The sequence below is a fragment of the Aplidium turbinatum genome, chromosome 3, assembly GCF_918807975.1.
Source record: "Aplidium turbinatum chromosome 3, kaAplTurb1.1, whole genome shotgun sequence".
In the NCBI taxonomy this organism is placed as follows: domain Eukaryota; kingdom Metazoa; phylum Chordata; class Ascidiacea; order Aplousobranchia; family Polyclinidae; genus Aplidium; species Aplidium turbinatum.
This window is the reverse complement of record NC_137474.1, coordinates 24792508-24804146: the sequence shown is the minus strand read 5'-3', so window position 1 is coordinate 24804146 and position 11639 is coordinate 24792508. Positions and strand designations below refer to the sequence as shown.

Here is an 11639-nt window from a genome sequence, read left to right as displayed (position 1 = left end):
CAATCTCGGTGACCGGGCCTGCGTCAGTGATTCAAAGCCTCTACAAGTATGCGAAACTGCCAGGATTAATCTCTCCAAGAAGCTTTCCCAGTCCGAGGATAAAGATTCAATCAATCAATCAATCAATCACTATTCACCACAAATATTGAAAAATCAATATCCATTCCGCTTTCACTTCTATTCCGTATTTTTGCACCCTTCCCAAAAGTAGTTGCGTTTTTTTGCATGACGTCACACTTTGTCATGACGTCACTGAGCAAGGCGGGCGATTCTGTAGTAGCACTTAAATTTTTATAGAACCATGCAAGAAGTGGATATTTCTGGTTAAACCATTCAAGTGTTTGATGTTAAAATCAGTTTTCTGTTTGTTACAATTGTTTTTCATGTGCAACAATGCTGTTGGGAATCATTAAAGAATAATGCCATATTTAAAGCATGCCTTTAGAAAATTTCTCTCTACTGTTGGACAGTGGTGTTTACATTAAAGACCGATGGAAAATTGTGAGTATAAACTTCATTTTATCAAGCCTTCTTGGTTTTGTAGATGGTGCTGAATTTATATGTTGTTTTAACCTGCTAACCCATGTTCTTGAGTGCTTTCTTCAACAAATTTTATTTTGTATGTTATTCGCTGTGAAGATGCGCATTGTCATGTTACGCAAAACGTCAGTGAAGCAATAAATCAGTCTGCTTCTCGTTGCTTTTACTTTCACTTTCATCAGATGAACGTTGCAAGTAGCGCTAGAAATGATAATTGTCCTGATAACAACCAAACCTTTTCGTATTTATCTCCAAGATTGTATTTTTTGGGCGACGGACCAGGTGAAGACAGTGTAGATTTACAGCCAAGCGATGAGCCTCTTGATGTGTCTGATTCCAGTGATGACGCGACAACCTCGTGCTCCGATACAGCATCTGATGATTCTGATTCTGACAGCTAGTTCTTTATCAAACAGACTTTGTGTTGTTCGCAGTATCCCAATTGTGCCGAAATTATGTTAGTGTATACGTAAATCGAGGCAATCTTCTCGCGGGAAGCTATTAATTTGTTACCGGTACCTGGTTGAGCAATTAACGTTATTTTATGATAATTCAACGTTGTTAGATGTCGAATTAATGTAAAACAAATGTAAATTTCTTATTGGGCATTGTTGTTACGCAGTATAACCCGCCGGAAAATTAAATCGATTTGTGCTGAATCGAACGTTGAATCAACCCAAAATTAACTTACTTTTCTGCCCGTGAATTATTTAACGTGAATTACTGTAACAGCGTGCGACGTGCGTATCTTGTTGCTCGCTTTATCGCTACTTTTGGGATTATTACATCACAACAAATCAAACAGTGTGGTCGTGATAGACTACTCTAGTATATTTTTCGCTTCTTGTTTTACATGGTTTGGTACAATTGTTTCGTAATAAACGTTCACAGCAATTGCCGAGGCAATTTTAACTTTTGTCGCTTGGCCTCGGCAACGTTTCTGCCGTTTGAAGTAAAAATGTGCTAATTTTGAAGACTGTATGTTGATGCGCGTCGAAGTTCCGATGGCCGCCATGTGCTTGTGATTGGCCGCCGAACAGCTTGCTTCAGTCGGACACGTTTGGCCACCGGAAAAAAAAAGTTGTTTCGAGGCCTGAAATGTGTTAGTAAAAGTTTACAGTTACTGTATACATACAGATTCAATACCAGGCTTTCATGTAGCAAACTTATTAGCCTATTGGTAACTTTCTATGTGTATTTGATCTATTTCCAGTGCGAAATTAGAATCTTAGACCACTTCCGCTCACTGGAGTTGTATTTTTAGCTATTCCAACGCGTAAAAAATGTGAATTCACAGACAACTCGTATAGACAAGCATATTCTTTTAATTCCCTGTACGATAGATAGTTGAACAGGCAAAAGTTTTATGCATATTATTTTGTTGAAACATACAAATTCTGTTGAGAAGCGTGAAAATACCGGTAATTCAATATTTACTTAATGGCAAACCTGAAAATTTGAATGGGATGGTGGCCCACATAAACGTGCCCCAATTCTACTGATTTTTGGACCAGCAAAGATTCTTGGCTAGTGGAACAATTTCACAAATCTACAAGTCAATAAGTGCAAAAAAAAGTAAAAAACAACCTTGGAGGTTGTGTGCACACTACTCAGGATGTGTTCAATGGGATGCTTATTCAGAAGCCAAATGCAAGTTTTGCCTCTATTAAACATCATACAAACTCAATTAAGTTAAGTGTGATCAGATATTTATAAACATTGAAATAAACAATATCTAAAGCTGTAATAAATGCAATAGTTAAGTTTACACTATCAAATAAATATATATGCGGCATGCAGCTGCACTATCGTATGCTTCTGTAGTCTATTGGACCTCATATCACCTCACCACCTCATTGGACTAGAGGCCAGTTTGCACACAAATGGTCACACCCTAGTGTGTTTTACTTAGGTTACACTTTTTTTAGTATTTCATCCATAAAACTGCCCAAAATATCTAAAAATGCCATTTCTTTCCCATAAAATGCCTTTTTAGAGCAAAAATGTCATTATGCAATTTTGGCTGCCCGTGCATCATTTTAGGCTGCAGAAGTGACTTCCTAAGACTTGATTTAGTGGGGTTAGACACCAAAATCATTAGCCTACACCCACTAGAAAAGGTATTATGGCTAATTTAAGGAATTTTGGCTCAGCGGCCACTAGAGCGCTCTTGGATAGGGGTCAAACGGGGTCAAAAAATGTTTTTTCATGTACCAATGTAAAAGATAGCCCAAACTGCATCTTTTGGCAAATGCACTAAGCTGAACTCAAAAATTCGATTTTTTTGATCCACCCTAATATCCACCCTTCTTTTTCTTAGTTCTTCACATATTTCAGTTCCTTTACCACACAAACTTCCCACATTCCAGCATCCGATTCTAACACCATAATCTTTTTTCAATGTTTTTTTTTTGTTTTCTTGGAACCCAGAGATTCTTCGCACCCCTTGCCCATCTAAGGGCTGCTGGGGACTAGGGGCCATTTTTAGCTTTTGCTGCATTTAAATAATATTTTGGAGCATAGATTTTCCAGCCGGATGCCCTTCCTGACGCTAACCACAGTTATTGGCGGTGGGCCTAGCCTTTACTTAAACAAGTATTTCCTGCAAGGCAGCAGGATTTCTAACAAGTTTTAGCCAACCAGTCGAGGTTGTTGCCCATGAGGTGGGACGTGGACCCACTTGTTAGTTTGGTGTGTGATCAAGACCAGTGTTCCCCGAGACCCATGGTGTAACAATCCATGGCGACTGCCCAGTGTTTGTTTTGCGGAAACTCCGATAAGCGACTTCGGCTTTTTTTAATTTTTTACTCTTGATTGTTTACCAACCCTAACCCCTTTTAAAATGTTTGTGGAAACTGCAATCAGCAACTTCGGAACTGCGGAAAAACTGAAACTGCGATTAGCGACTTCGGCGTTGTTTTATTTTTTTCTCTCGATCTTTTCAGTTTGTTTGCCGATCAGCGACTTCGGCTATTTTTAATTTTTTCTTCTCAATCTTTTCCTAACCCTAAACCCTAACCCTTTTAAAATGTTTGCTGAAACTGCAATCAGGACTTCGGCAAACTCTTAGGATCATTACCGGAAATTTTAAAATGTTTGCAAAAAAACTGAAACTGCGATCAGCGGCTTCGGCTTTGTTCTATTTTTTTTCTCCCGATCTTTTCAGTTTGTTTGTTTGCCGATCAGCGACTTCGGCTATTTTTAAATTTTTTTTCTCGATCTTTTCCTAACCCTAAACTCTAACCCTTTTAAAATGTTTGCTGAAACTGCGATCAGGACTTCGGCAAACTGTTAGGATCATTACCGGAAATTTTAAAATGTTTGCGAAACAACGGAAACTCCGATCAGCGATTTCGGATTTGTTCTATTTTTTTTCTTGCGATCTTTTCAGTTTGTTTGTTTGCGAAAACTGCGATTAACGATTTCGGCTTTGTGCTATTTTTTCTCTCAATCTTTTCAGGGGGAAAATTTAAAAAATTTGCAGAAACTGCGATCAGCGACTTAGGCTTTTATTAATTTTTTCTCTCGATCTTTTCAGGGTACGAAATGAGGGTACGAACTGTTCAGGGTACTAACTAGGTTGCACCTGTTTCCGCTAACCTTTACCCTAACTCTAACCATAGAGTAATCTATGCTCTAACTCTCGCTGATCGCAGTTTCCGCAAACATTTTTCCGCAGTTTCTGCTTACCCAAACTCTAACCATCGAGTAATCTATGCTTTTTGACTCAAACCCTCGCTGATCGCAGTTTCCGCAAATATTTTTCCGCAGTTTCCGCTAACCCTTGAATTGTTTGTGAAAACTCCGATCAGCAACTTCGGCTTTGTGCTGTTAAACTGCAATCAGCGACTTCGGCTTTTTTTAAGTTTTTCTCTCGATCTTTTCAGGGTACGAACTTAGGGTACGAACTAGGTTGCACCCTTTTTTCAGTATGCTCATTCCCCTAAACACGAAAAAGCTGAATACTGAAAAGTTTGGGTGTTCATCAGGACAATTATCGTTTCTAGCACTAGTTGCTACGTTCATCTGATGAAATGGAAAGTAAATTATTTAACAACAAATAAGATGATTTATTGCTTCACTGACGTTTCGCGCACCATGACAATGCGCATCCTCAGAGCGAATAACATACAAAATAAAATTTCACCAAGTTAATATATACTGCAGTGCGATTGAAGGCAAGAAAAAATAAAACACGCAATATTTTAAAAATTGGCCAATAAAAGTGAGCGGTTACTTTCCACGTTAAATTACGTAAAAACTTCCAACAATAAACATAAAAATTCGAAGTAGTGACGACCAACAGAAAAAAGTGCGATTGAAGGCAAGAGAAATAGAACCGAACACAATGTTTTAAAGATTGGCTAATGATGTGTGGTTACTTTCGACGTTAAATTATGTAAAAAACTTCCAACAATAAACATAAATTTGAAGCACTGAAGACCACTAGAAATTCGAGACAAAATTAGATTGCAATAACGTTTCCAACTGTGTGTAAGTAGGCTTGAAGCCTGCATGTCAAGACAATAATGATTTATAAGGTTTTGGTAAAAAAATTTTTGTCGTTCAAAGTTTCCAGCACGTGATGCAATCATAAGAGTGCTGACTTACATAAACTTTCTTGCGCCAGGTAGCCTACTTCAAAGCAAGGTCTAAAAGCGACGCTTCACACGAGAAACTCCCAAGGCGTCAGCGCCGCCATTTTGAACACTGCGGGAGAATGCTTTGATTGAAGTTCCAACGCCTGGCATCAAACATTTCGCAACACACGTTTCGTGCTATTCGTCACAATGGGTTTCTTTTATAGATGACATAACCTAGGCTACGTTGAGTTGTCAACGTCTATGCCAGTTTGTGTTTTGCCGTTTGAGCCAATTTCCAATATTGCTGTGGTAAAATGACTGTTAGATACTTGCTATGAAAGTTTTTCACATGTAGAAAACAGCTTAGTTTCCGACCAGATGTTCAGAAATACAGATGAAAAAAGCCGCTATTTTTATGGAAACTTGGAAAGGAGTTCTCTTCCAGAACATTTTGAACACTGCGGGAAAATGCTTTGATCGAAGTTCTAACGCCTGCCATCAAACATTTCGCCACACACGTTTCGTGCTATTCGACACAACGTGTTTCTTTTATAGATAAAATAACCGAAGTAGGCTACTTTTAGTTGTCAACGTGTTAGCAAGTTTGTATTTATGTCTGACTTACGCACTTGTTCCAAGATTGCAGAAATGTTTTGCAATGTGAATAAAGAATAGTCGACAGATAAGCACGGTTGCAACTCGACTTCCACCAACTAAAAGGGTTTCTGTGATAACGTAATGGGCGATTTTGCACTTGTATTCCCAAAAGCACACAACCCAGCTAGCAAAACCCTTCGTTTTTACATTGATTCAACGTCTGCAGACGTTGAATCGAAAAAACGAGACGCGAAAAATATACTAGAGTAGTCTATCACGACCGCACTGTTTGATTTATTTTGATGTAATAATACCAAAAATAGCGATACGCACGCTGTTACGTTAAATACCTCGGGGGGAAAAAGTAAGTTAATTTTGAGTTGATTCAACGTTCGAGTCAGCACAAATCTATTTAATTTTCCTGGCGGGTTACATTGCGTACCCAGAAAGCAAAAATCATCATTTTTACATTGATTCAACGTCTACAGACATGAAGTCAATGCAAAAATAACGAATTTTGTTGCCTGCGTCACAATGCCCAAGAAGAAATTTACGTTTGTTTTACATTAATTCGACATCTAGCGACGTTGAATTATCATAAAATAACGTTTATTGTTCAACCAGGTACCGGTAACAAATTAATATCTCACTGCGAGATGATTGCCTCGATTTACGTTTACACTAACATAATTTCGGCACAATGGAGATACTGCGAGCAAACACGAGTCTGTTTGATAAAGAACTAGCTGTCATAATCGGAATCATCAGATGCTGTATCGGAGGATGAGGTTGTCGTGTCGTCACTGGAATACTTGACGACGCAAAACTGCCCGTTCATGAACCAGCGATGCCATATGATCGGAAGCATTACTTTACTGCCAAAGAACCATTTATAAAATTTCGTACTACTTTCATAACTGGACCCCTTGCTTTTCTAATTCTGATTTGTTTCCGTCATAAAATTCTTTACACATTTTGCAAAATACCACACTAACTTTTCCTTCTGTTTGGTAATAGCAGGTGAATTCCACTATTTAACTGTATCTTCTTTCACTATGATTTATATTCGCAACGACACCGGTAAACAATAAGCATTCAATGAAAGAATAACTTTTGCGTAACAATAAGTTGATATAAGGTTGCAAACTTTTTGCAGTTCACAAGAGCATTGTCAGCGCTTGAAATAGCTTGCGTGATGCTCTGGGCTACCATCGTGTGACACGCGATGAAGAAGCGCATAAAATTTCGTTTGATTAAACATTAAAGCATACGGCAATTGTCGCCGCAATCCAAGGTGTGTTGATTTAGCGACGGCAATGTTTTTGCCGTCATAGATGGAAGCTAATTTCGAGGGCTGTTACATGTCCGGTAGGTACATAACTTAGCGCTTGATACTCCTTTGCAATCACTCAGCCAGCGTGCGATTAAAAACTTAAAGTAAGTGACTTTGATACCACACAACTTGTGTGGTACGGTAACTCGCGGCCAACCGCTTATAATATGACTCTTGTGACGTCATATTACTATTCGACAAACAAGCGAAAAATTTTTGGTCGTTCGACAAGAAAGAAAAAATCGCAGCCCTGGATGTAATGTTGATGAAGCAACTTTCTGCAGTGGTGCGTTGATAATAATTACTTTCATTTTTCAAAATTTTTTTTTCTGACCAGTTAATTTTGTGATCCTCTTCTAGCATGTGTGAACAAAGGGCTGACTTTTCATGTTCCATAGTTTTGACAGCTCTGCGATGTTCTTTGACCTGGGAATTTATACTACGGTACGTTCAGTTTGGCCAATATAAACTGCGTCACAAATCACAATCATTACACGGAATTTCATAAACAACACCACATTTATTGTGAAAAGGGGTAGAGTTTTTTGGTAGAGATAAAATGTTGCCGATTGTTGGAAATGGTTTCATAGCAACTTTAACTCCGGCGCGATTCAATGCTCGTCTTATCGACTCAGAAACTCCCTGTATGTATGGAATGGTGGTGAAACTGTTATAAGTTTTGCTGTTGCTTTGTTTGACCTGACGTTTGGTCGAGAAATGAGTGTGCCGTTCTGCCATTTTCTATGTTCCAGCCAGCAAAACTGGTCCTTTTTCCATGATTTATCATCTGCAGACGTTGAAACAATGTAAAAAAGACCAGCTTTGCTGACTGGGAGAGCATTTACGATCAAAGCATTTTTCTGCAAACTGTGGCAATCGGACTTCTTTTAATCTAACCGATCTTTGTGACGTCACAACGCGAACTTTGACGTTGACGTTTTTGATTCAACCGTGCTATTTTTAGCTCCGCACCAGCTGTGTAGTTGTGAGTATGGAACGTGGCCTACGAAAATAGTGGTATGGTAGAAAAACACGGCTCACACTCATTGTTTGTTTTGAAATTGCAAAGTTTTTTTTTTTCAAGTCTTTTGCGCTGTTTGTGTTTTGTTTGTTTTGAAATCGCAAAGTTTTTTTTTTCAAGTCTGAATTTTTCAAGTTGCAATGTTCTTCAACTGAACGAAAGTGCACAAATGAAATTACGCACTGCATTTCACAACAGTAGGCTACTTTTTTTCAGCAATTTAAAAAAAAGTTCTCCAAAGTTTTCTGGTTTAAACTTTTGGACATGCTTTCCAACACTTCCCTCTCAAGCCGAAATAATTTTTCCGTGTCCATTCCTTGGAAGGCCAGTCGCCGACGGATAACATCAAAAGTATTTAAACTTCTTTATTGGGAAGTGTGATTATTCCCTTTGTCTGCTTTTATGTTTTAATGAAGCCCAGCTGTGCGAAAATCGGTTCTTTGTAGTGCGATGTCTAGCACATAAGATTATGGCCTGGGATTACAGACACTTGTCTTTGTTTTGATCGCATGCGTATGTCTCACCTCTGCTTCATTTCGCCTTTAAACATTGCAGACAATTATGTGAAGCAAAAAAGAGACATTCTCTTTTCACAAACAGGCACAATTATACGATTAAATGAATGAAGTATGCAAACTAGAAGCAAATCCTGATGCTTTTATCCGACTTATTCTTTTAAGCGGTATTCGTTTAACCGATGTTTTTACTTAACATTAGATTGGATTTGGTTTGGGATTTCAGGTTTTGATTCAAATAAACGATTGATACGTTTAAGCAGTATACTATTAACCGATTTTGTCTGTATATACAGTATATATATAATATTTAGCAATCAAGATTCTCAATAATAGCCTACGTGGTTGCTTTGTTTATGTAAAAAAGCAATTTTTATGGAATAAACAAGTAAAAATTAGGCAGTGGCTATTTGACTGGCTCCAGTCATTTAATCTGAAACACTATTTGACCGGTCATGACGTCACTATATAGGCACTTTTTCTTTTTTATGATGCTTTTTTATCTAAATTTTATCTCCACATCATAGCTCATTGATAGCAGGTGGGTACTTTTTTATAGGTGAGAAGAGGTGAAAGCATCATTTTGAACATAAATTAATGGTAAGCAGTGTCAGTATTCCAATGTTCATGATCACTAAGCATAGTACCTAATTATTTTCACCGTTTTCATGATAAATCATTGTTGAATTTTCTCTGACCTACATTACGGACTTGAGATTATTTGCCAAAAATGACCAAAATGTTACATTTTAAAGACATAAAATTTATAGTGAAGGAGTTTGATAATCAAAGATTTTATTTCATGAAATGAAAGAATAAATGTATGTTTTTGTCTGGTATAACTTTCTGCATGACCATAAAATGCCCACGTGGTCATTTTGGGGCTCTGTCTAAACATACGAGTAAAAAGGGCCATTTCTGCCTGATAGGGTTTTCAAACCCCCATAACATCTCTGTTAATGGCACCACAACTCCCAAATTCAAGTTGGCAGAAGAAAAGTTTCCCAATATTACAAATAATTAGGTTTTAGAGAAATGTTTTGATTGGTTTGGGTAGTAGACGCATCACTTATGTATCAAGAGATGTTGTTTTCTACTACTTAATTGTGTGGTATAGTTTATAATGAACTAGCACAGCAATTTTTAGTCTTCTACTACAATTACAATAAAAGTTATGGGGCTCTGAAATGGCTGAAATTTCTATTTGCTACCCCCCCTCCCTAGTCAAAAATGAGGGTAGCGCTCGAATATTGATCTAGGATTTTTTTCGTTTTGTAGCCTAAGGCATAGTACGGCAACTTTTCAGCAAAATCTGAGAAGTACTATAATACTATATACAAGATATCTTCATATTGGCTGTTTCGATATGGAATGACCCTAAAAATGTACAGGCCGAGTACAGGAAAACTGCTTCTTTTCAATAGCTGAGTAATATAGGAAGGAGTTGAGTTGAGATGTTCTAATTTATATCAGGCATAGCCAAGACATGTATCTTTAAGTGGTGAAAGTTTCATCACTCTGGGGTACCATCTACATGGTTATCTAGTATCTACCCCCCGGAAAAGGGGGCCCCGAGGGGTATTTTTTAAGTGGTGTCCATTTTCAGTAGCCTCTAAAACCATTATTTCCTGTTTGTATCTAGACATTTTGCTTTTCTTGCTTCTACACAATGCTTATTGCCTAAATTACACAAATTTGGTGATGTTGGCCAAGAGGGGGACTCACAGCTGATGGTCAAAATATGAAAAATTTACATTTTGACCAACAAAAATCCAGTTTTGAGATGCCTGTAACTTTTTATCAACACATCCTAGCCCAATTATGACAGCAGATTCTGAAAGAGCAGCCCAGAAATACCCATAATTATTAATGCCTTCAAAAACCATTGAAAATGAATGCGGCGGTCCACTGTTACGAAAAAGGGATGAGGCCCTTAAAGTTTAAACAGCCATAAAATCTAAGCTGCTTGGAATTTTTATCTGAAACTTTGGGATTTTTCATTGCTCCCATAGAGGTATGTTTGGTGCAATTTTGAGCAAAATCTGAGAGGGTGCCCATGGAACTTTTATTAGTGTTGGTTGAATTGGGCTGGAATGACCCAGATGTTAACCTCTTAACGTCAACATTATGATCTGCTTGCAAAAAATTGTCTCAGTTACAATTTTCTATGTTAATTTCTATGTAAAAATTGATTTTTAGTAGTCACAGTCAAATTATTTGTTTTTGGAGAGTGGTAGGTCAACTGTGACAAATTTGTCCCAGTCGTCAACCGTCTAATTGTTTATCTTACTTCTGGCAACCTATTAAAAAGATAGCTTGTGTTTACTTTGAAAAAATGAAATTTTGTCAACAAAAAGATGCTAAGATCAAGTGACCTGGTTCTACTCAAGATTTGCACTTAAGGCCAGCAGGTAAGTCAGTTGTGCCAACTACGAGTGTGACGAATTCATCCACCAACATTCCAACAACAATACGTCTTGCGCAAGGAACTATCCTAAATTATGACATGTGTATTGTGTAAGCCAGTAGTTCTCAAACTGTGCGTCGCGACGCCCTGGTGCGTCGTTTCAATTTTCCAAGGGCGTCACAAAATAGTTGCGTTTCGTGGCTGAACTCAGTTTATTTTATAAAAATGTGATTAATTTATAACTTTGTCGATAAACAGTTTGGTAAAAATTGTTCTGTAAGTGCTGTTTAATAGTTTTAATTCCTGGCACGTTTATTAACGCATTATTACGCAACAACAATCTTCTATGCAGCTGGAACATTGTGTAATTTTAATTTAGCCTACTTAGCACTAGACAAATAAATGGATGTAAACAGAAAGTTAACGTTGCAAGCTAAAGTTCTCGCAAGGACAGTTATTTAGATTTTGGATTCACCATTGTCTTGCAGGATGATGACTGATGAGGAAAAACCTCAATGTGTTATATGCAGCAAAGTATTGGCCAGTGAGAGCATGTTACCTAATAAGCTGAAACGTCATTTAATGACATCACACCCGCAATTCGTAATCAAGCCTAGACAGTTTTTTAATCGAAAATTAAATG

The 11639-nt window shown here is 37.7% G+C and overlaps 1 protein-coding gene across 6 annotated transcripts in view; it reads left to right on the top strand.

The window, feature by feature from the left end:
• The first annotated feature begins 289 nt into the window (after nt 1-289).
• Nucleotides 290-11639, top strand: part of LOC145766947 (uncharacterized) — a 147440-nt gene continuing 136090 nt past the window's right edge. For 5 of the 6 annotated variants that reach the window (XM_082578661.1, XM_082578664.1, XM_082578665.1 and 2 more), the window contains exon 1: nt 290-501. In XM_082578661.1, coding sequence (XP_082434787.1) covers nt 492-501 — 10 coding nt within the window. In that variant the 5' untranslated portion in view covers nt 290-491. Of the gene's footprint in view, nt 502-10950; nt 11001-11639 lie in introns of those variants that run through there. The other variant, XM_082578663.1, reaches the window with a different exon arrangement.